Source organism: Microtus pennsylvanicus, chromosome 1 (assembly GCF_037038515.1).
Source record: "Microtus pennsylvanicus isolate mMicPen1 chromosome 1, mMicPen1.hap1, whole genome shotgun sequence".
Classification (NCBI taxonomy): domain Eukaryota; kingdom Metazoa; phylum Chordata; class Mammalia; order Rodentia; family Cricetidae; genus Microtus; species Microtus pennsylvanicus.
In genome coordinates, this window is record NC_134579.1 from 184,818,181 (window position 1) to 184,844,408 (window position 26,228).

Here is a 26,228-nt window from a genome sequence, read left to right on the forward strand (position 1 = left end):
ACTTCTAAACATTCAACTGCGCTCCTGGCATTATTTCTTTGTTAGCCAAGTGTGGTCATCTCGCTTACACTTGCTATTCTTTTGTGTGTTAGCCAAAGATAGTCAGGTATCACGATTTCCCCCAATCCTGCTTCTCAATCACTGTTCCCAGTGTCTGTGGCAGGGAAATAATTGAAGAGTCCATCAGATTTCTGGAGGATTGAAAGGATGTTTTTCCTCTTTTAGATATGTTCCGAGTCTGATCCTTATGAGATGCAGCATCCCTTACCTTTGTTTATTTTCTTTCTCTCTTTTTTAAAAGGTCATTGCAATTCTGAATTGTTTGGATTTTACAAAAGGAAAAAAAAGATGCTGAAGTTCAACGTGGGAAGCAGCTTGGAAGGAAGGAGTACTATCTGAGAACGGTGTGCAGCCTTGAAAGTAGCTTTTTAGAATCTGTCCTTGTTCTCCTGGCCCTATTTCAAAATGAGCCATGCAGTTTGCTTTCGTGCCTTGGATTGCTTCTTTTTTTCTTTGCCCTCAAAGAAGTTTTTAATCAGAACAAATCTGGATTTAATATTCATGTCTTTGGCAGTTATTTGCTGAATTGCAGCAATGTGTCTTTTAAGGTCCTCTGATGGATACTGATTTGTTTGTTGGTTTTTAAAGTTACACACCTGTTTTATAGGACCAATTCTTGCAATTTAGGCCATTTAGTAATCTCAAATTCAGCTTTAAAAGTTGGGATTCTAGTGAGAATTAAGTGGACTGAAAAAAAAGATCCCTATTCTAACTTACCATTCTTTCCAGTATGGGATTTTCAAAAGTGATAAAACTGGCCAACACAGGCGTAGCCACTAAGAGGCACTCTCCACACTTGGACCTGAGAACCACACTGTACCAGGATGGTTGTCTTCCCGGCTTATGTCCTACCCGAGGCCAGTTTTTATTTCTGCTTCCCATTATGTGTAGTACAGGCAAACAAAAGCCTCGTCAGCAACATGGAGCTGTCAGGCTGGCGAGCCCTGTCTGGATGGTCACTTGAAGCTGGGAGCATCACTCACCTGCAGTGCACAACGACGGGCCCAGCACTAGGAGGGTTGGACAGCTTGACTCTCCTAATGAAGGAGAGAAGCCCCGTGGCGTGGTATGGAACACCATGGTCAGGCCAGCCAGTGAAGTGGAACTGTTTGACTTCACGGATTTCATTATAGCCCCTCTGTGCAAAGTTAGAAAACAGAGCCTTAGAAAGGATCCAGAGAAAGTCATCAAATTCACTCAATTTGAGTGACCATGAAAACAACATTTACCAAAGTTTTATTTTACTTATTTTTTTTAATGGGTACTGGTTTAACACGGCTTGGTACTTAACCTTTATCACCACAGAACTGCCAGGAAAGGAACTTAGTTCTGTTTGCTTCCCTGGGTAAATTTTTATTTGCCTTGCCAGCTTGCTTCTTACTGGGAATGACACCACATGAAATTATTGGGGGGACAAGGAAGAAATGGAAAAGCTCCCCCTGATGTGGGGCACTGAGTTCTCAAGTGGAGATTTCAATACCTTGCTTATCCATGTTGAAAATGGTTTTGAAGCATGGTTTGTAGGGATTTTCCAGGACACTGCCACACTAGATTGGTTTGTGAAAATACACACGCAGCTAAACTGTTCTCTGGGTAAATGATCTTTTCTCAGCTCTGTGAAATAATTTGGCCCACCAAGCATCATCTCTAGTAACAACACAATAAAAGAAGTGAAGCATCTGCTGCTCTTTCTCTCTCCTTCCAGGTTAATCGAAGAAAACCTCATAAAGGTTTCTACAAAACCCTCTCCCATTTCATAAGAGAAACCGGAGGTTTGAGGAAGCATCGACACTGTAAATAAAATACTGAAAAATTCATTTTTAAGAATCTGTATTCCTACAAAAGAAAAAAAATCTATATCAATCTAACTTTAGTGTGCGCTACCAGTGAAGATATTAATCTTACTTGTTCAATCAGGAAAAGCAAAAACATATGAACTAAATAAATCAATTTGATAATGGCAGTTTATCTTCATAGCCTGTCTTACAGAAACCAGAGTTATCAAAACCTCAGGAGTCAGGAATCATGCCTTATAATTCTTTCCAATATTAATTCCTAGCACACTACGCTACACAAAGAAGGGATCTACAAATAACCTGAAAAAAGGCATCCTGAAATCACAAACGTGGGAAAATCACCTTCTTTTTTTGCTACTTTTCACATCCTCTATATTAAACTACTTTGCCAGAGTGGTTCCACGGGCTGCACTCTCTTTCTTCTCCGGTGACATGCCAAAGACTGAATTTTAAAAAAATAATTTTTCCTATCTGGCAGTAAACATCTCACCAGGAATTCTTTCATTTAAAAACCCCTGTGTAGCTGGGGATGTAGCTCAGCGGAAGAGCACTTGCTTGATGTGCACAAGTCATGGGTTCAACCCCAAGTACTGTCAAATACATACATACATACATACATACATACATACATACATACATACATGGGATTTCTGACTAATGACCAAACGTGTGTTCTACTTCCAAAACCACTATTTTATATTATCCATAACAGAAAGTAAAAAGCTCAGACTCTAGTGGCATTCTGTTTGGAATGGAGTTAAACCTGTGAGGTGACATTAATGTCACACATCCCAGTCTGGGACACACGTTGCCTAGTCATTCACATCTCATTTTATGACATCTGATATTAACCAAATATACTTTGTTAATTTTAACTATCTTCTCTGGCTAAAAGAACGGACAAGCACATTCTTTCAAAGGATAAAAGAAAAAAATCTCAACTGCAAAACCACAGTTCCATTTCAATGGTAAATTTAACAATTCTTTTTCCCTTTCCCCTCCCATCTGCTCACCATTATTTTTTGAGCCAGTTTTTGAGAAATCAAATTTGCTGGACAATTGGTGTGTCTGGACCAAAATGCATGACCGTGTGTCAAAGTTTATACATGACTTTAAGAGTAACTTTTCTGATAGTAGATGTAATTCTAGTTACCTAGTTTCCACGCTTTCCAGTAAGGTACACTTTACACAATGTTTGAAATTTTTCACTGTGTCTCATTTAGAATGAGTGATTTAGGTATTTTATTGATCATTTTAAGCAACCTGGCTTTAAATGTATTTTCCCTAGTAGGCGTTCCTCCTTAATATATAACTTGCCTTTATGCTATTGTTATTTTTATGAGTTTTAATTTTGTAATATTTTGTGTATATGATGATTTGACTATTTCTCTACTACTCCATGTTTACAGCTATCTAGAATTTTCCAAAAATACAAATGAAGATATTACATATAAATAACTTCCTAAGTACAGACTTAAGATAGGTAATGATTCAAATGTCTAGATTTTAAAATGTTTAAGAAATTCTACAGATAAACTGCTATACTGATTTCTAGAGACCCAAGGTATTTTAACTCGATCACTAATGAATGCAGGATCTAAGTGATCACACACAATCAATGAGGATTATTATTCTTTGTAAAATTTCCTGCTCATTTGGAAGTACAAAGTGGTATATCCATATTCATTGAACATTCTCCATAGGCAGTTTTGTAGCTGCCTGTCTTCAGAGATTTCAGTGTCTCATTTGCATTACCACTGCGAATTGATCTTACTGATATTCATAGATTTGCATGCACCTTTGTTTACATGTTTGTTACTATCTGTTAAGCACTTCTGCAGCATCCATGGCTCTGTGCCTATGCCTCTTTTAAAAGCGCTCTCCGTCTCTCACTTCTTTAGTACTTCACCTTAAGCACAGTAGGTCACAACACTAGTAAAATTTATGAGTATATGAAAAGGAGATAGAACTGACAGAGGTGGGGAGAGTAATTTAGAATGCATTTTATACTATGAAAATACCAAGGAAAACTTCAATTAATGAAAATAAAACTAAACATTGATGATTAGTTTTGATGTATTCAGCTTCAGAGCCCTCCAATGGCCACCTAACTCACATGCTAAAATCACATGGGTGCCAACTAGGCCCGAACATCTGGCTCCGTGATTCTTGTCTTCCATATTTCCTTTACCGTTAATTACGCATCTCTGACATCTTATCCATGAGTCACTTCCCAGAACAGGAAAAAACTAAGGCTTAGGGCTATGGCATGACTCTGTTCTTGCAGGAAAACCTTCCCCTGACATAATCTCTTTGCCCTCCCTTCCATCAGGTCCGCATGCCACTTTAAATGTTTTCTTCCCCATAACCCCTTTAGTTTTGTCAAATATTTCCTCTTCTACCTCAGTAATATTTCCTATATCAATTCCCAAAGGCTACTTTATACAGTGCTCTGCAGCTATATAACATAATCTCTTGTCTACAGTTTTTGTATCTTTCCCTTCAGGTGAGAACTCAAGAGTAGGGATTTTAATATATGTCCCAAGGCTCAGCTCTCAAATAAGAATTTGTAGCTTGCTAGGATTAGCGGCATATGCCTTTAATCTTAGCACTTGAAAGGCAGAGGCAGGCAAATCTCTGTGAGTCTGAGGCCAGCCTGGTCTACACAGTGAGTTCCAGGATATGCAGAGCTATGTAGCAAGACACTTCCATGAGAAAAGCTCAAACAAACAACAGCAACAACAGCAAAACCCCAAACAACAACATCCCCTCCAAACAAAACAAAGCAAAACAAAACAAAACAAAATGAATTTGTAAGCTAATGGACGGATGGGTGGATGGACTTCTTAGTAATTAAAACAAAAACTTGGAAGTGTTATTTTTTTTAAAAAACTGCAGTATTCATATTTTCAATATAAGCTTTTTAACACTTACCCTTTCCAAGGTGAATGTCCTAACAACGTATTCAGCAAGGGGTTCCATTTCTACACAGGTCACTTTGAAGTCACCATAAACCTCGGTATCATCAGGCCAATATTTATAGCATTTCACCTAACGATGAGAAGAATGCGTAGGTATAGAGTTATCTGAACACATACACAGTAGCCAAGATGATACATTTAGGCCACAATTCGAACACAGCTGAGAACACATCACACAATAAACAGACTGTGTGCTTTCAAAGACTTTTACGTCTAAGAGCTAAGCTATATTTCAGTACACAATTCAAGCTTGTATCACTTCCTCCAGGCGTTCCTTCATAAGTGGTCTAGTCCCAAGTAGCCAGCCCTACTCTGCATATATGCATATATAAGCAACACTATATGGACAGAATAGGCTGTATAAAAATGTAACAATAACAATAAAGAAGAGATTGTGAATTTGGGGGCAGGATATGAGGAAGGAATTGGAGGAGGCAGGGGAGTGGTCATGAACAAAGTTTCCAAAAATTATCTTTGAAAAATTAAATGTTATTTTATTACCCAATGAGACACCAAATATTTTTCATTCATTGAACGTTCACTTAGGGGCATTCAAGTGAAATGTTCTGAGTATGAAATATTCTTTTTCATTAGTTAAATTTATTCATTTATTTTTACATCCAAATTTCAATTTCCCCTCTCTTCTTCCCTCTCATTCTTTTTCCCCCCTTCAGACTGGTGTGGACTGTCATATGAAGTATTCTTAAACTGCTGGATAGTATTCTCTAAGTGAGTTGATTATTGCTTTTCAAGAATACCCATAAAAGTAAAAAGAAAAAAAAAGAAAATTAACATAGTTTTCTCTTACCCGGCCAACCTCCACTAAATTAGTCACCATCACAATACAGGCAGACTGTTCTTGCCACACCATCCTCCAGAAATCATAGACGGTCTCATGAACTGGGCCTATAAACAAATTATTTTTCAGATTGTGTTATCAGAAACATAGTTAATAAAAAGTTTATTTAATGTGAAAGGTACAGTTATGTGATACAAGCTAAAAAAAGACAAAACTCTAATTCAGAGCACCACGAGAACCAGATCCATTTAATTTCAGTTCATACCAGAATATATAATACATGAAACATCGTAGCATGAACACGCTTTTCTTCAGTTTTCTTCTGTACTTAGCAATCCATAAGAAGGTACCACTACTTTCTAGGGTGTTTATATCTGTCCCTATAGCATTCCACTGTCCATGTACATGTATGTGGATACAGAACAAACTTTCTGGACACTTGGAATAGGAGCAGCTGATATTGCTAAATTAAATAAATGGCCATAATTTATGAAGAGTGCATGAGTAAAATTAAATGCCATGTCCTTACCTCCCATTATTATTATTACTATTATTCTGCATGATTATCTAACTGCAAAGGCATGTGCTGGGCTGTCATTCACTCAGAACCACAAAACTGGTGTATGGGTCAGCACAATAGTGCATATCTCCAACTGTAAAGAATACTTATTCAATTAAACCCAGTGATGAAAACAAAAGGGAAAATCTGGACAAAATGACCTCAGCTAAAAGAGCAAATTTCAGGAAATAGATTTAACTCCCTGGTAGCATTGGCCTAGCAGGCACAACGCCCTGGGCTATGTAATCAACACTGAAGGAAGAGATAAGCAAAGCAAAGCTAAACACAACAAAAACCCAGTAAAAGAATTAACATGGCTTTGGTCATGCTTGGTCTTCTTTGGATGGCCAGGAGACATTTTGAGGAGATTACAGATTTGTGTGCTTGTTTCGATACTTTCGTTTCCTAGGGCACCATGATATGATCAACCTTCTTCATTTTTATTTTCCATAAGAAACAGACTTTATACATTCCCTTAGGTCTATGTTTTATTCAGTCTTGATTTGTCAAAAATTGCCAGATGACAGTACATCTCATCATAATTATTGGTCTGTGTCTTACTGCTTTTTAGACTGACAGAATTGCCTGCAAGATGACAGTCACCCAAGGCAAGGAGAACAACTCACTTCCTATTCATCAAAAATAAGTAGTTCCTCTTCCCAGCACTACTGATACTGTGTTAAGATATCTGACCATCAAAGACCAAATCACAGACATAATCAGAGGATTTTAGTTTAAAAAAGACTCAAAATCAAGTTTTTCTAAATTATGAAGAAGTATTTATACTACACAATTTAGGAAGAGCCAAATTTTTCAAAAGATAAAATTACAAAATAAAATTCCCTACTGGATACTAAGAAAGATAAATATAATATTCATATAAATAATTATAAATACAGTATTTAACAGACAAAGTTTTACCTTGAGTTGCAATGTAGTGGCTTGGTCTCTGGTAGCCCTAAAGTAGGAAAGCAAATTGGTTATCATTTTAAATAGCTGTCAGAAATAAATAAATGAAGGCATAAAAAAGGGGAAGACAACCACTTGTCAAAATTAGATTGCAATAAAAAGACCAGACTGAGCAGCGAACACAGAGTTCACTTCTCAAACCTACGTTATGTAAAAGGAAACAGAAAACAAGGCCTAATTATATTGAGGGCTCTGATTAGAATTTAAATCATATAATTGAATTTTGTTTGTCACCGAATAACCTCAGAGGTGGAGTTCAGTTTTACTGAAATGTTTATGCCTTCATATAAATTTTAAATCACTCATTCTTGGTAAGATTCTGCTTAAAAACATTAAGTCTTATTGTATCATCCAAAAGTACAACACACTGCATTACAAATGGACAAGGACATATTAGAACCAGAAAAAAAAAAGAAAGAAAGAAAAGAAACAGATCATTCCAATGTTAGAGCTGGACAATGCATGTGTGCTCAAATCAAAGTTCTGCCGAAATTAATTTTTATTCGTTCTGTAACATGTTCAGGAATCTGTAGGCACTATTTTGTGTGTACTGATAAAGAAATTTACACACACATATATAGGGAAAAACAATTTAAAACTGCACTTTTTCTTGAACAAAAATTTTAGTGCTTACTTTTCAGTGTACACATGCTGTGCATAAACATTTAATATATTGTTTCCATGGGTTCTTCCTGATAAAGAATGATTTGTGTGTTAGGTGCTACCAATGGGTCAACTTGCCAGAGATGTGTTGAAAAATAGTAATGGCATGATAGGGTTAAGTTGTAAATTTGCTTGCTTTCACTAAGGCTATAGTAAGAATCTGTTAAGATGTGTCCATATTTGGTATGGTCAGCTCTAAACATACACAATGAAATGTAAAAGACAGTCTCTGATCTAAGAAGGAACACAGTGTGTACCACACTGTTGAAATACTGAAAATTAAAATTATTATTATTATTAATATTTTCAGACAGGTTCTTACTAACCCTGGCCGGCCTGGAATTCACTATATAGCAGGCTGGCCTCTAACTCACAGAAATCCACCTGCCTCAGACTTTGAGGTGCTGGAATTAAAGGCGAGCATCATCACGCCCAGTTGACTTTGATTTCTGAGTAAGTTGATACAGCATCATGTTTTTTCATAAGCATTTCATGCTCTGTTTTAAATGAGATCTACCAAATGCAGATGTATTTTGTGTATAACAAACAAACAAGAAAGGGAAATTATAAGATTGCACTGTATTTAGCCAAAATATACTGGGATCTTAACAGAGTTGTATAACAAATCTCATTTAGAATAAAGTCCCACCCAATGAACCATAAAATAGTATTATAGCAAGGATCTAGTGTATATCCATCATGGCAGAAAACCCAGGTTGAACTAAATAGCTAAGAACAATGACAAAGTTGTAAGAGAAATTCTGGTGACTTTTAATCTAGAGAACATGTCTGACAAAACTTAAAAATGTTATGAAAATAAAATTATGATGAAAAATTAACACTTATAGACTATTCTTAATACATGAAATCGATTGACTATAGTTGTTGAAATAACTGTAAAACATGAAGTCTATAGGGGTGGCCAATATCTTATTTGCAGAATTTAGTAGAGGTGGGCTTTACATGGCATCGTTATATGAAGGCTGATAGTATGTATATGCTGCAATACTTATATTCTACATTGACTTCAAATATGCATGCTATGATTCAATTCATTCAGAGCTTGGGTTTTTAATTATTAATAGCCGAAATCTGGCAAGTGCTAAATGCATGGTAGTCACTGCACTAGAAGCGCTATCTGCATTACTTCATTACATTTCCATAGCAAACGGATGAGCCTCAAACTATCAGGATTTCAATATGCAGATGAGGAAACTGAAGCAAATCACATCCCCAAGATCTCCATGATTTTGTTATCCATGCTTTTTATTTTATTTATGTGAGTGTTTGCCTGAATAAATGTACACATACCATGAATGTCTTGGTATTCAACGAGGCCCTTAGAGGATATAAGATAGTCCAGAACTGGAGTCACAGACGGTTGTGAACTCCACGTGGGTGCTGGGAACCATAGCTGGGTCATTTGCAATAAGAGCAAATGTTTTTAAATGCTGATGCCCCCATCTCTTTAGACCCTCTAGTGTGATTTTAAACCAGGTAGTAGAGTCAAAGAGCCAGACCTTACATATACTACAATATATTACTTCTTGGCAATAAGTTTTATTGTATTTGATAATTACTTTCACTTACATAAAGAATTTCCCTGTCCATATGTATAACCAAATTTACAGTGCAATATGTAATGAAAGCAGACTTTAGTGGTATGATTCGATATATATATGTGTGATACATATGTTTCAAATATAATATAGAAATCATATTTTCCCTAAGAATTTTAACTTTACAAACCAATATCACACACCACAAAATAGTCTTCCTACTATTGCATTTATTTATATTTTTGATATAGGGTTTTATTTAGCCCAAACTGGCCTTGAATTCACTATGTATTTCTGGATGCCTTCGCACTTCTGATCCTTCTGCCTCCACCTCCCAAGTGCTGGGATTACAGGCATGAGCCACCATGCCTGGTTTATGCAGTATTTGGGACTGAGCTCAGGGCTTCCTGAATGCTTAGCAAGCATTTTACCAACTGAGTCACATCCCTGGCCCCATTCTTATCTTTTAGTATAAAAAACCAATATAAAAAAATGAAATTTTAAAACCACTAATACACATCATACTATCCAGCTTCTCACATATGCTTGGGAAGGGTAAGAATAAAAGCCAGAGACAGAAATCATCAACAAATAAAATTCAAATGCATAATAAATTGCCGAAGCCAGAAATAGCCCTGTTTTGCTACACAAGAAAGGGGAAGGAGGTCAAATAGCTCTTTACACAACGTAAAATAATTACAAAAAAAAATGAAACACAAATATACTGTATGAGACTAATTAGGTGACGCATGCAGAAACAACTAGACTAAGCATTAGTAGTAACTGTGATTAAGGGTTTTTATAGTAAATATTTATCATAGGGTGCTGTTATGTACATATAGTGGTACTTACATCCCTGTACAGCCAAATCTACAGCCCAAACCAAAGTCAGGTGTGAAAGAAAGCACAACAGCGTCAGTAAGTACTAGGATGTAGAACAAGGAAAAGTGTACAGTTTGTTCTTTACTTTAAAGCTAGCAATCAAGTCACAGGTAATAACAGGCATTGAGCTCCCAGACAGGAGCTGATACAGTGGGCACCCTAGGGAAACACCCTGGAAGGACACTTACATCGATGTAGTTGGCATTGATATAATCTGAAGAAGGATCGTCCTCCACGGGTTGCAGAATGACTCTGGAGTGATCATCTGAAAGGTTTAAATAACCAAATGCAAGCTGTTCAAATTCCTCGGTTTGAGACAATGTCAGTGGTAAAAACTTAAGGACAAATTCAGTCTGTATAATCCACACTTGCAATACTTTGTATTATTATCAAATCAGTCCTTTGGGAGAAAAGCCAGAACTATATGGAGCTGACTACTTAGACCAGTTACAATATGAACAGACATTCACTTAGTTTGCCGTTCAGATTAGGAAGCTTGTAGGCAGCCTGGCACGGTCTGGCTGGCTCTTCATTTGAGCCTTGGACTTGACTACAGGACTTGTGTGGCTTCTAATTTTGTGTCTCAGGAATGCTTTTTAGCTGGAGGAATTCCTTTTCCTCTGGATTTTATGGCAGAATGAGCCATATAACTAGACTGTGAATTCTGAATCTATTTTTCCTTTATTCCTTGAGAGACAGGTTAAGTCTGAATGTATTTTACATAGTTTAAAATGATTTCAAACCGGAGTAGACTGGCTTAAGGAAATCAGCAGGTAATTAAAAGTCAGACCATCTGCTCTCCTCAATACTCCCAAGCTTGCCTCTAGTGATGACTTGGCTTTTTGCATGTCCTTCTCATGAAGACATCATCTGAACGGATATTCTGAGCGATTAATGACTCGCGGTTACTGGGGAGTCAAGGCAGAAGGGCACATGGAAGAAATACCCCAGCATGAGTGTTACACCAGTCCAAAAGTGAAAAAGAAGTTTTGCATTACCCCAATATTCTTAGACATTTGATAACAATCCCCATGGATTTATACAAAAACTTAAAGCAACAAATGTCTCAAAGGGTGAGATTGAATTTGGTGAGGGTGATGGCAATTTCAGAGTCAGCTAACATTTTTTTTTATATCCTATAGATCAGTTAACAGACCAGCGTGCCACAACTTGGGTACTCTAAACTCAAAACCATATAAACTGTGACTCACTGTACATTTTACACATGCAATGTTTACATGTACCAGGAATTCTCAGGGAACTTACATGCGATAATGTTTCCATATCGGTTTTTTGCTCGGTTTTGATCTTTTTTAGCTACATCCCAAGATGCTGATTGACCTTCAAAGAAGCTCTGAAAAAAAAGTTAGCAAGCAGACCTAATTTTAATTCTGTTTCTCGCAACAGGTTTATCTGCCCTACAAATTGAAATAGTGAAAGCCACTTTTGTGGTGGTGGGGGCAGGGCTGCCTACAGTAGTAAATACATTTCCTGCTCAGCCCTCAGGCCTGTTTTGTGGGATGTTAGGTTGGGTAGAACTCATGTGAAAGAGTGGCAGTAACTTTAGAGAAAACTTGAAAATCTTTCAATTTTAAGATATCTATAATTTTGTGAGTTACAAGTAGAAGAGGCATCAATCTTTTCCAAAAAATTCTAAATAATAGTATACTTACAAACCCACTTTTAATGATGGCTATCTTTCAAAGGTGTGTTTATCAGCACTTATAATGGGGGTAAAAAAAATCACTCATGTATGATCTGTCATCTTTTTCTCTTTGAAGGTCATGAAGACTGGGTCTTTCATTAGGGAACAGACTTATAAAGATTCCCGTTCTGTTCTCCAAGCACCTACAGACAGATGGGTTCGATGGTGGCTTAATTATGCAGAAATTTAAAACATGGGTAAAGATCTTTTTTTTTTTTGTAGAAAAACTTAAACTTTGCTCAACACAGGAAGTAGGGTCTTCAAAGAGCCAACGTTCTTTGAAGCAGAGTACACAGAAATGTACATGAAATGAATGAACAGAACCAGCTCCGGCAGGATATTCTAATTCCTTGCTCTTATTTTGGGTGTTTCAGCACATATCTAAAGCCAGCATTCAAAATTTCAAGATAATTTTTCTCACCCCAAATAAAGTAGACAGGTGGCCCACAAACAGAATGTAAAACTTAAAAGTCTTCCCTTGAAGTTGAATGTATTTTGGTTGCTCTTTGAAATAAAGTATGCTTGGCACCTTCCGCTTTAAGCATGTGTGTGTTTCTGTGTGTGCAATTCTATACTGTGTGTAGGAGTATAATTCAGCTCAAGCGTCCACAGTGAAATCTTGAAGCAAGTCAAAAGGTAAAGGGAACTTTTTATTTTTGCTGTTTATTGGGATGTTTGACTTAAGTCACTTCTTTTGAAAGATAAATCTTGGTATTTTTGTCTGAGTGGGAAAGAGAAACACGCTGGGAGAAGAAATGTCCCACATCCAACTTTGTTGTTTAGATGCTGTTTACTTGGTTTGTGGTGCTCAGTTTTTCTTCCCTGTCATCCTCAGCCAACAGTTCACAAAATTAAGGGGACCATGGCAAGCAGCATATTTAACTTAACATCGCCTTAATCATTAAAGAGTGTGTAAGCAAGGAGACAGAAAATCACTCAGAATTTAAGCCAACCAGTGACAACATCCCTAACATTACAAGGGGTCTCTGGGAATCCTGTGCTTAACTTTTGAAAGGGGGAAATGTAGGAAGATCGAGCAAAGGGCTCATGATAACACACTGAAACATTACTGAATCCGTTCTCAAGAACCTTACAATGAATGTAGCTCCAGATACATTCCAAGGGAGCATTCTTTTCTTTCATTTCACCCTCCTCTCTACACATATATTTGATGGCATACTCAACATTGGACTAGAGGGGTTGTAGTGTATCCCACTCTTGGAATGTTAAAGGGAAGAAAAATGCTACATGCCATTGAGCATCAGTTAAAAATCATATTCAATACAGTATTGAAGCTTTCACCTCGTATTCCTCTTTGAACCCATAGCTGTCTGATGTCTTCATGAGGTTGATGTGCTGCAGTAAATCGGCCACTCTGATGGCTGGGTGCAGCTGTCCTGTCTGGTAAGGGGACTCTGTCCCTTCACAGAGGTAGCGAGGAACATCCAGAAGGCGACTAGACTCTGCGGTGGCACTGTGGTTCTCATCTGGCAGATTTCATATTCCAGAACATTGAGAAAGAGATAAAGTTATCTTGTTGAATATACATCTGTGCAAAGGAGATTTAAAGACCTTAAGATCCTTCCGGTAGTAGAAAGAAGGAAAAGAAAAGCCAGCCACGGGGTGGAGGTGGGGCCTCGGGCAGCATCACTCATAAAGACAAAGTTATCACCTTTCATTTCGACTCAAGGGTTAAGGTCAGAGTATATATGTCTTTCAGCAATACAGAGGATGCTGGGAGAAGCAGGGAGACACTGGATTCACTTTTAAAAAGTATAGGCAGGACACATAGCTGAGTCGCCTCTGTTTTTAGCATTTGAAGTTACAGTGGCATAGGCTGGGACCAGAGGAGAGAGCTGTCAACAGGACAAATGTTTTCACCATTGACTGTATTGGATGAACTTTTCCACACTCCTATTCCAACCTCCCTCAGATACCCCATTTAGACAACCATCCCCGCAGGGCCACTCATCTTGCCACCTTTTCCCTCCTTTTTTCTACCAGCTGGGGTTCTCAGTACAGCACAACCCCGACAAACCAGCCCATAACCCCATCCCCACCCTTCTGCGCACTAGGAGGTTTTCCTCCTTGGATTCTTGTCACTACCAATATTGTTTTGATTGACAGTATACTTCGGCTCCTCTGTCAGCCATGTGAGAGAAACCAGGGGTACTGGAGATAAATAAAGGCACCTCCCTTCTATTCCCAGCCCCTCCATGATGCAATTATCAGGCTATTTCTTATGTTTCCGAGACTTCCAGATTCCTTGCATGCTACTTCCTTGCCCTGTGTTTTAATCATTTATTTACTTATCTGGCATTTTTGGAGATAGACTCATGCACTAGAAATTCAGCAAACATTCAACGAGTGAATAAGTTAAATTCAACAGAAGCCTCCACCACCCACATTTAAGTGTAGACGACATCCCCATGGTTTTATTTCAAAACGGAAAGAGACTTTTAATGCTCTTTCTGCCATAAAGATGAAGAAAGGACCAAGAACATTTTGCCTATAAAGAATAAACAGCATTTTAATGACCACAGAACTAAGCATTACAATGATAAACATGCTTATATTAATCACATTTAAACTTACCACTTTAAAAAAAAACAAACGTTGAAGGGGAGTTACTTTGAAAAGCATAATACGGTCACACTGATTACCAGAAAGGAAAGTACACTTTTAGGGGCACTTGCGTTTGAAATGATAATGCATACTGCAGAGAATGATATTTAATGAACAGTGAAACATATTTCAAGGGCTGGTACATCTGCCTGCCCTATCGCCAACTCTACAAATAGGATATGGCAAAAAATGAATTGTTGTCCCCATGACAAACACTTTTTCTTCCTGGAGAAAGGAAAAACAAAAAAAAAGAACCCTACAATCAGATTTGTATGCCTCTATCATTAGCTTGATTGCATTTATCTTTACTCTCTCTTATTAAACTGATTTTTTTTTGGCATTCATGTCTAAAAATACCACACACTAAAGAAAAAAAAACAAATAAAGAAAATAACATCAACAGAAAAAGAAAGCCCTTGGAGCCTGCTATGACCTCAGCACTCAAGAGAATTGGTGCCTTTTATTCCGGTTTTACCCACTACTCTACTTGCAAACATTTGCTAGCAAACATGATTGGCTTCAGTTCCCCCTGTCTTCTGTGAGACTGCAGTCAACTGGTCTACCATCACTAAAATATCACAATCGATAGACTGGCATAAGAAATATAAACATCACCCAGTAAGATTAAATTCAGAAGCAACTTGTTAAGGCTCTGTCACAGGGTATACAATCAATTAGGAGAGGTCAAAGTAACAGAATGTGGAGAGGGAGGGGTGCAGAATATAAGCACCTAGACTGTGGGAAGGTAGACAGGAAAACCCTAGACAGAGCTCATTTAGAACCTGCTGGAACAGCAGAAGCTTTACAATTTTAAGAGGCTCAGAAACAAACTTTACTCACATTGCACATCTTACAGATGACTATATCCTAGCATGAAATTGCGTGGCCTCTGTGTGGCATTAGGCTTTAATACAATAGTACAAAAGGCAGCAAGGTCTCAAGAATAGTCACATATGAATTATTAATTTCAATATATTTCTACCTCATTAAACTACGTAATAACGTGAGTCTTAGCAAGGGGGCCTATACTTATCATTATCCTTATTATACACTGAAGAATAATAACTTCAACTGTGGCTTGATTGAAAGGTTTCTAGAGTTCATTGTAATATACTTACCCGTTATAGGGACTTAAGCCCAATGAAGCAGTAAGACACAAAAGACAAAAATATGAATCAATATGAAAATTTTCTAAGCCTTGCAAAGTCATCAAGTAGATATCAATATGAAACAATGCTTAAAATTATTTCAAAAAGTTGCTGTATATAATGAGTGGATGAAAAACAACCGTAAACAACACAATTCTAGGAACAACGAAGAATGGAAGAGATTAATCTGATGTCTAATGGGAATGAGAATTAGCTTTCAAAGAAAGACAATCACTTTTAACCCAAACATGCCCACTTTCCATATGAAATAAAATCACACGATGGAAAATGTGTACAAATAGGTCACATGACACTACTGGGCTAGCAGCTCTACCTTTCCCTAAACATGACCAACGCTTTGCATTTGGAATACTTTAAACTGCTTAGCCTTTGTAGTTTGTAAAGCTCATGTGCATTATCTCATTAGCTCTCTACAATTCTGAGGCGGGGAGGAAGCATGGCAGGAGCAGAACTCTAGAGGGAGAGGAAGAAACCTGTAAAGGCATTTTCTGAGTTCATATTGTAATTCTATATAGACCTCGCGATTTAGAATGAATTCTCCATGCCCTTAGAAAAGTCCAATGATGGACTTTAACATTTAGGCAAGCCATTCTCTTCAGAGTGTCTACTATTTTCATTTAAGTGAGCTCTACTTATCAGTGCGAGATACTGATATTATCTACAATTTTCAAGAGAAGATGGCATATGTAGGGGCAGTTGATAATGTGATACCGTCCCTGGGAGCACCCGGTATAGCTCCTCCCTATATAATCATGCCACCTGTTACAAAAAATGCCTTAAGTCACCTCTGTCTCACTGTTGTTGTGCACAGCACAGGGAAAGTGCAGTTGGAATACAGATTCTATTGGACCAGTTATTATTTATAGAAACTCTAAGATTATAATTTAAAATGATTATTTTAGTTCACGAAGTACATTTTACTTAACTGATCAGTTGCAAAATTCCAAAATGTTTTGTGATAGATTTTTAAATTGAATAACTACATAAGCAAAGAGATGCATAAGCTAATTTCCATATTCACGATAAGTATTAAATATGAATGATAAATATAATGTGGGATCATTTTTAAGATATGTGTATTGATCATGTGTACTTTTGGGTAAGCAGACCCACTAGGGTGTTACTGATAGAGAACCTATGAACAGACAATGCACGCTGGCCAAATGATTGTTGAGCAATTTGTCAAGAAATAAGAAGCAATTTGAAATTAAACTTGTTTTGCTTTGAAATATATAGGTTTAAAAAGGCCAGAATCATCAAAGGCGACACCCATTTCCTCAGATGTGATCCAGGTATACACAGGGGTCTCTCTAACTTCTTGAAACATACTACTACTTATCATGGATTGTAGTGTCTATGCCAAACCCCTGCATCAAGATTCTAGCAACTTCCTCGCTTTAGCAAACTATTAAAAGAACAAAGTAAAAGCAAATGAACAGAGTCACCCTCTTCACCTCTGACTGCATCTTTAATTGCTTTAAAGCTAGAAGGACTTAGACAATCCCTTTGCTAAAGCTGCCTTTCCCTCATCAGCTAGTTGCTCAGTCGCTCCTGGCCCCTGGGAGTGGAGGTGTTTGAATTTTTCCCATTAGTTATCCCTTAGAAGCAATTGGGCTTCTGCTCCAAATCCAGCACAGCTTAACGCTGGTGTGTTGTTCTAAACAGTGTGCCTGCCATTCAAATCCACCAGACCCAAATGTGTTGAACAAAGTTGGCTGTCTCTGTCTGGACTATGGGGATCTGTCTGAAACACCAAGGGACTTCCTAAAGGCAAAGAGTTACTATGTGGACAAGACACAACCCATGCAAGGAATTGTGAAGCATGCAAAAGAGGAAAATAAAATAAAGACTGGTGATAAACGTTTCGGGCCTCACCTAACACAGCAGTCGGCACAAGTGGATCATTGGGCACTGTGGGAAAACAAAGCTAGTGAAGCAATGCTTGGCTCTAAATTCTACTTTTCATGTAATTTTTATACCTTTATAATAATCTTTATAATTGATTTATATTTTCTTAAAAGTATTGTGACACAACTTACTTTGATTTCTGTATTTTGCAAGGGTAACATTCCTTTTTTTAACCAGGGTTATTGTAAAATGTCAAGAGAGTTGTATCTATAATTATAGTCCAGGTCTCTGTTCAATTTTAAAAGCCAGATTATTCACCTTGACATTATAAAAATGATAAAATTAGGAGAAATGGAACCATGCATTTTAGATCTATCAAGTGTAAGTAAGGTATTTACAGAAACGAAGATCTTATATTCATTCTAATCATTTTTCCCATTCTAATCATATTCCCCAGTGGGGAATAAGTTTAATCCTTTCTTCAAGTTCATAACTGGATATTTATAGATACACACTCAGAATTGTAACTTTTTAGTCAGGTACTGACATGGGTAGCATACAGAAGAACAAAAATATTAGAACAAAAATACAGTCAGATCTACAATCAAGTAAATATTGAGTCAAGTACTTGGAGAGATGATACACTCATATTTTCTTTTAAAAGCCATAGAATTTTATGTCCTTCTCTGTTGTTAAATCTTAATAGTGAAACAAAAATAAGACAGGCCACAAAGGCCCTATCATGTTTAAAACTGAATCCAAAATGACTGACATAGTACTTCTAACTTCCACTCAGTGTGAATTGACACAAGAAAAATGACAGCCTGTATTCAAGGTCAAGAATTACTGAAAAATTTCACCAAGCTAAAGGTTTTTTTTTTTAAAAAAAAATTCCCTTTACAAAATGACATAAAGACATAGTCTAAAATATTGCGCAACCTTACCATTTATTATGTTTATAATTTCCATATAAATATGAATTTTATTATTTACTTCTTGTCTTCTTACACCCATGTTTACCAAATTAGGGTGTTACCAAAATATGAATGCTAATGACAAACTTAATTTGTCCATCTCAAGCATCAATTTTACCTGAAGATTTGAAGAAAGGACTTAGGCATGTTAACTTAAATATAACTAATTTAAAAACATAAAGCCTTGAAAGGGAATAATTTTCATGCAAAATTCAAATTATGCAATTATCCAACTCCCCCATGCTTAAACAGGACTTCAGTGAAAACATTTCCAAAGCACTTTCTTCAATAGGTCAACATTAGTCATATTGAAAGAACCTATGTTTGGGGAATGGAGAGATGAGCGTGGATGTGATCTCATTAATCTTTGCGAGCCAGGTAACACAAGTACCCTTTTAGTTTTCATACTTGATACTGAAAAACGTAAAAGACAAATCTTTCAAGTAGTTACTTTATTTCTTGTTTGGACGGTATGTGTGAATGTATGCATGTCACCACGTGTGAGGACATACTTGGTGTGGCTCCAAAGAAGTTGATCTTATGCGGCTTCTTCAATCTTCCAATGAATGCACTGAGATAGGGTCTCAGGAACCCTGAAGCTCACCAATTCCAGCTATTCCAGTTAGTCAGCGTTCCCAGGGGACATCTATGCCTCCCAAGAGGTAGGATTACAGGTGGATGCCACACCTGCCTGGTTTCTATGTGGGTTCTGGGGATCTAAACTCCAGTTTTCATGCTTGTCTGGTAAATACTTTTTTCACCAACTTACCTCCCCATCTCTGTGGTTAGTTTTTTGGTATTGAAATGGCCCAGGACAAATACTAGATTACCTTAATGGAATAACTACTTATGCCGCTAATCCTAGAAAGCATTACTATGTTTCTTCTTATCACTAATGAACATTTATCTTCTATAAAGGAAAAGACAAAAGTATAAATTGACAAACACTAATCTTATGTAGAAAACACCATTTTTTAGCTTAATTCAATGACACATGTTGCCTTATGTCTTGTTTTGGAATGTTTCTTATACTTTCATGACAAAATCCCTAGTTTAAAGTTAAACTAAATCCTGTACCAAACTGAACAAAGAGGTCTTTCTGTAAATTCCATTTTACTCTTCTCAGCTGGTTTGTCTTCTGGCTGTTTCTTTCATTATTCAAAAGATATTGTAGAAAATTAGATGCACTTAATAAGCCTCCAAAGCATTGAGCAAAACTATAACGAACGACTTACATCTTGGGCTGAAGTTATGCTGGTCCATGAAGGTGAGAGAGAGGGGATCCTCCGCGTGCAGGGTGCTCTGATCCGCATAACTTCGGTCCATAGCATTCACCATGTGAGTCATCTCCTGCCGCGTGTTTCCCATCGCGTCTTTGCGTTTTTTAGCAAGCTTGCTGCCAAAGCAAACACAAAAGGGAGCCCTGAGTGCGGTGAGCCTTGAGGGACAGCTGACACCAGCAATCAAGAAGCTCAAGTGAGCCTGAGGACAAGGCTACAGACATGTATCGGAAAACCTACGAACTGTTCATCATCTCAGGAGTCAAGACAACACACAAACCATTACATCGGCTGGTTGATGTAGCACACTTAGTATTTGTTAGATCCTTAAAATTCAAGTTGCCAAACAATCATTTCTTCTATTTGGGTCTGGGATCAGAGAGAAAAAAAATGGAGTAAAATGAGGGCACGGGAAGGTTGCTATAATCATACTACGTTGTTTGTATGTATGAAATTGTCAAAAATAAAAAAATAAATAATTTTCATGAAAACGTTCTTTCAAGAGTATAAACAAATGCTTCTAAAGTACAGTTAATTCGCAGATGAATTAAGGAAAAACTTTAAAAATTCAAGTTCCAGTCTTCTGCCTGAGTGACAACTGCCTTTGATCAAATGCTTGAAGGTCTTGCCAAAAACATGGCCTAGCTTTGCTTTAGCAGAGCCGGCCAACAGAAACAAGGAAAAGGCCCATTCTACTCTCTGCTGCTCCTAAGTACAAGCATAAACACACAGAGCACGGACACACTGAGCAGGCAACTACAGCACCCATCAAAACTAATCCAAAGTCTCTGAAAGTCAGCCCTGGTTATATGATACAAAACACTCATAAAAAGATCGAACTGAATTATACACTGTGTAAGAAAGGTACTGGGGAAAATTTGAAAAATTGATATGCAAAGTTGGAATGTAGATTATTGTCATCTTGGAGGGTTGACAAGGTCAAACCCTAAAAGGTATTTTAGACTTCTCATGCATACTATCCACTGCAGAAATGTCTAACAAATACAGCAGGAGAATGTTTTAGCGCTGTGAAAATCAGAGATAACAATGCAAACTGCACAAATAGTGAGCCTTTTATTTCCCACATTGAGAACATTTTTTTTGTTTCTCTGTTATCCGTGAGACACACACTCAAAATCTACTAAATGCATATAAAATATTTAACTCATATTCACCAGGAAATTTATATCCAGAGGTGCTGTAAACCACTGTCCACTTTAAACTCCCATCACTCAATTTATGGTAGCAATTAATGCTGCCTGGGAAATAAGTCCCCGGTTGTTAAGAATGCCATTTTGGAGGTCCATGGCAAGGCATTCTCTCCTGGTCCCCCACTACTGTCTATATTAAACATACCATTAATACTACAGAGGTTCATTGAATAGATGGAGTTTATGTCCACAGGCTGAGAGTTGCTCCACTCTATTTTTCTCTGACAATTGCAGTAGTTCACCACAGGGGCACACAACCAACACACAGAACACACACACACACACACACACACACAAAAAAAAAAACAAAACAGATCTCACTTACAACTGAATAAAGCAGGTATAAATATGACTTGCTGATGGGCACCCCTCAAGCATTTAAAAGGAACAATAAGTAGGTATTAGTAATATTAAAAACAAAGACAAAGGATTATTATCTACCGCTACCAGAACGACCCCTACACCATCACCACCACCAGAATGGCCCCTACACCATCTCCACCATCACTATCATCACCACTGTCGCTTATTGACAGCACTTACTGCACACACTGAAAGTGCTACCAACTCTCCCTCCTAGGTCAGGGGTAAATCCTGCAGAAATATAAAGATCTGGACAGAGCATACAAATCTAGGTGAGGGATGAGACACTGTACCGGGCAGTTTGTCCCAAGACTCGTAGCACTTGACCCAAATGTTGAAATGGCTTCAAGTTTTAAAAATATAAGCAATGTTTTAAAATGGGTATCTTAGTTTTCTTAATCATTTTCAGGAGTTTTTATTTTATTAAATCTCTCTCTCTCTCTCTCTCTCTCTCTCTCTCTCTCTCTCTCTGTGTGTGTGTGTGTGTGTGTGAGTGAGTGTGTGTGTACACATCTACATGAGCACAGTTCCTTGTAGAGGAACATATTATGCCTCTAGAGTTGGGGTTACAGACACAGTTGTAAGCTGCCTGACAATGGTGTTGTGAACTAAACTCAAATCTTCTGCAAGAGCAGCCGATGCTCTCAACAGCTGAGTCATCTCTCTACTCCCTGGATTTATTTTTCCAAACTTGAACAACTTATTCATTTGATATTGGGAGCAATGGTTGTCATTTTACAGTTAAATGGACATAAGACAAATACAAAGGATAGTGCATGATTGATTTATTTCTGTGTTTACTTATTTATGGGGGGGGGATTTCAGACAGGGTTTCTCTGTGTACCCCTGGCTGTCCTGGAGTTCTCTCTGTAGATGAGGCTATCCTTAAACTCACAGAGATCCACCTGCCTCTGCCTCCTGAGTGCTGGGATTAAAGGCATGTACCACTGCTGCCCAGCAATGATTTTATTTTATTTTTTTTAAAAAGTGTTTGACTCTAATTAAATACAACTAAGCTGTATGGCGCCTACAACTTATGCATTCCAAACTTCCTGCTAGTTAGCCATCATGACATATTTTTGTCCTTAGGCCTACAACATCGTTAAGTCTCTGAAACCTGGCTAGTTTCTATTCACTGCGACTCCAAATAAACTTCCTTGGAAAGGCTTGATATGGCTGCTCCCTGTGCCATCTGATTCAGGTGATTTTTATAATAACATGCTCAGCTCTTGAGACAAAACTAGTCACGCGTCATCAGATCATTTTTTGGGCGTTTCCCTACTGTGCGCTCAATAAGGAAAGATCACCTGCACATTCTGGGCATGGGAACAGTGCTTGAATACTTAAGGCACAAAGCAGGCTCTCAATAAATACTTGTGGAAGAGATAAATTGGGCCTGTTATATACTTGGCACTTTCCATTGGTTAACTCAATTAATCCTCGGATCAATCCACTGAAAACTGTTTAAGGATTCTCATCATATAGATGAGTTCATTGAGGCTTAGGGGAGTGAAATAACTTGCCCAAGGTTGCTTCTCTAATAAGCAATGAAGAATGACCTCATTCCATAGCTTAAGCTATTACACAATACCCAGCTGTTTATGCTGTGTTTCTTGCTGCACTAGGCAGCCTACTACAGTGGCTGAACACCAGTTGCTAAGCATCAGAATAAAACATGAATACAGCACAAATAAGCTGTCATTTTTCATTTTGAAACAGCAGGGAAAAATGCTTGACAAATAAGTTCTAGCCAGGGCCGGTGTTGCCCTTCTCCAATCCCAGTAAGTAGAAGTAGATAGTGGAGCCAGGGACTTTCAAAGTCTTCCTGAACTGGGATTCATGGCAAGAACTTGTCTCAAAAACAAGCAAGTGAAACTTTCAATTTTCCTTCAAGTCTTTGTGTCTTGGCCAAGGTTAAAGTGTTGATTCATTTCTTTAAAAATGTGAGAGATCGATTTGAAAAAAAAAATTGGACAAACTGGAATTTGGTTTCTATGTAACGTTAAAATATAAAGAGGGGCATGCAGAAAGCGGCAAATGGAAATGACGATTCCAAACTTTTCAGGATTTATGAATGAATCATTTATCTGTGTTTCATGAATGGGTAAAATAAAAAAAGTATTTTTCCAGAAACAGAAAGGGAAAGTGTTCTAGCAAGGGTGTTCCAGATTCATAGAAACTCAGATAGTGAGCAAACTGTACAAGACTATAACCTTTGTGAGTAGCTGCAGAGTCGGGCACAATCAGACAGTCTCGTGTGCCTCCACTCTCACAACGACCCTGGCTTTCATTAAGGGCATTCTGAATCTCCAGGAGCTAACATCAGTGTTAAGTGCGTTCATGTATGTTAAAAAAAAAAAGTTACTGTGACAAAAGTAACTCAAACATCGTAGATTTTTTTCTATTTTCTATTCTACTTTATTTCTCCCTTTATAAAAGAAATCAGATTGAGATTAGTAACCTTAGGTGTGCTTAAGTAACCTTTAAAATATACATCCCTAGGACATTATTATCTGACTAGGTATTAAGGTGCCAGTAGCTCTAAGTGTCAATCACAGCGAAGTATAAACGGCTACATCGTCTGGAAGAGAGATAGTAACTGTGCACCAAAAATGGAATCCCATTCTAAGTTTACAGATACATTGACAGATAATGGAAGTTTTATTGACATTCTTGTAACTAAATACATATTGATTCTAGTATGTCTCATGCTTTGTCTGCCCCAGAGCCATGAGCACATGTAATGTGCACTTCAGGACGGTTAAAACAATTCATTTTGCAAGTACTTGAGTTTGACAGATGTGCAAATGACTTTCATTATCAAAGCAGCCAACAGCATAAACTTCTGCAGGTGGATGTATGGGTGGGCCATAAAGGGGGAACGTACTCCATCATTGTATGAAATGGTACGGTTAATTACCATCGGCTTCATCAAACATGATTTAACAAGCATATTATGATTCATCACAGTAAGCTAAGAGCACTGTTATTTTACACCTGCTTGTTTTAGCAGATTGTAGGAAGCCAAATGTTTGTAATATTCAAAATGTTGGCAGAGTTGCATTGAAGTGATTGACTCGTTAAATTTTGCTGTAATGCTAGCTGAAACCTTACCTACTGATATAGACACTGCGGGCTGTGTGCCTCAAACAGTCTCAATCCTTGAGTCTTGGACAGTACCATATCCTTTGAACTGAATGGCTAACAATTATCTTGGATTGTAAAGACACAAACTGAAAATGGCTCAGCAAGTTGACTGGCCAATATTCTCCCTGCTGATATAAAGAAGACTTACCGTACCTTAGTCTTGGGTGAGTTGGAGATTGCAAAAGACTATCAAAATGTGATATCTTTGTTCCTCAGTAGGTTGACAGGCTTTGTCTTGGCTTAGTTTTATAAAGTCTCTATTTAAATTGTAATAAACAAACTCATTTTTCCTACTCTAGAAAAGATATACTTATGTCTCTGCCTTCACTACATTATGATTTTATCAATTTATTTGTAAGACCATTATAAAGGTTTTAATGGCCAGCAAGGATATCTTGTTATGATCTTTTTGAATACCAGTTGAGGTGGAAAGCGATGCTATCAAGTGCAGGCCTGATCTGGTTTGCATCTTTCAAGGGCAGTCTGAATGCTGCACAAATATCTCACTGGGCTCATATTGTCAAGCATAATACATTATGATATAGTTTGGGATTAGGAAGCTAAAACCACATTTGTCACGAGATGCATAAAGTATCATATTGCTAAGTGAGCTCAAACTTGACATAAGTAAATAAATGATGCTCTTAGCTACAGACTAAAGCTTCTTATGAAAAACTGTAATTAAAAATTAAAAGTAGCTGAACATACAGAAACACAATATCCCTTTTAAAAAAGAGAATCAAAATAGGTCACAGTCTATAGTTTTAGAGTCCAGAAAGATACAGATTTTGAAACACCACCAAGCACACACTGTTTCTGTGGGTTTTTTGAAAGGGATATTGCAATTGGACACAGGTAAAGTTGTAATGACCCATTTTCTACTTACAGGTAGTAGGAGTAAGAATAGTAGCTCCTCCTGGCAAGCAGATCACAGACAGTGGGAAAAGAGAAGCAATGGTGAATGAGAAGCGTGACTCCGTCACATCCAATAGAGCAGAAAAATGTGCGTTAAAAAGAAAACGAAACAAAATGAAATTTGTGGGGTTTTTTTTTTTTTGCTTTGCCATTTTAATTTGCCCATGCGTTGTTAGCATTCTTATGCCATGCAGTTAAACAGACAGATATGCAGCAAAAAATAAAATTTTTAATACAGGATTAGGAAAAAAAAGTAGCATGCTGACATTTCCTACACTGCCAAAGAACTGAAAAATTAAATGGATTGTGTGTTTTTCAACATGCAATTAAAGCATAATATCATCCACTGCCATCAAAATGTCATGACTGATGGATCAGCTATGTATAGGATGGGTATACTCAACGCAGTAGTTTATTTTAAATACAAAACATAAAGATATGATGTTAATATATGCAAAGTACTACATTTTTACACACCGGGTGTATCTTAATGGTACACAGTATATACATGTTATGTGAATACAGGTACCATATGCTACGTATACATGAAGGTATTCCTACAGTAGATGCATGTGAACATGATATACACACACATTTACTGTATTGAAACATGATTTCAAGTTGATGTTTGGAAGTTTTAATGTGTTCATGCTGTGCATTTAAATTATACACAATCAATGAAAAATGGCATAAATTGGAAATAATTCAACAGCAATTAAACTG

The 26,228-nt window shown here is 37.4% G+C and overlaps 1 protein-coding gene across 11 annotated transcripts in view; it reads right to left on the reverse strand.

Annotated features, from left to right (window-relative positions):
* The window catches only part of Ptprk (protein tyrosine phosphatase receptor type K), a 527,882-nt gene that overhangs the window by 12,837 nt on the left and 488,817 nt on the right, over nucleotides 1-26,228 (reverse strand). For 2 of the 11 annotated variants that reach the window (XM_075946757.1, XM_075946749.1), the window contains exons 15-24: nucleotides 19,825-19,985; nucleotides 17,643-17,678; nucleotides 13,276-13,460; nucleotides 11,535-11,622; nucleotides 10,457-10,533; nucleotides 10,239-10,256; nucleotides 7,117-7,153; nucleotides 5,646-5,743; nucleotides 4,791-4,907; nucleotides 1,044-1,198 (exon numbers count right to left, since the gene is read on the reverse strand). In XM_075946757.1, the coding sequence (XP_075802872.1) occupies nucleotides 1,044-1,198; nucleotides 4,791-4,907; nucleotides 5,646-5,743; nucleotides 7,117-7,153; nucleotides 10,239-10,256; nucleotides 10,457-10,533; nucleotides 11,535-11,622; nucleotides 13,276-13,460; nucleotides 17,643-17,678; nucleotides 19,825-19,985 (972 nt within the window). Of the gene's footprint in view, nucleotides 1-1,043; nucleotides 1,199-4,790; nucleotides 4,908-5,645; nucleotides 5,744-7,116; nucleotides 7,154-10,238; nucleotides 10,257-10,456; nucleotides 10,534-11,534; nucleotides 11,623-13,275; nucleotides 13,461-14,480; nucleotides 14,824-15,627; nucleotides 15,729-17,628; nucleotides 17,679-19,824; nucleotides 19,986-25,476; nucleotides 25,507-26,228 lie in introns of those variants that run through there. The other 9 variants (XM_075946790.1, XM_075946781.1, XM_075946838.1 and 6 more) reach the window with 8 other exon arrangements.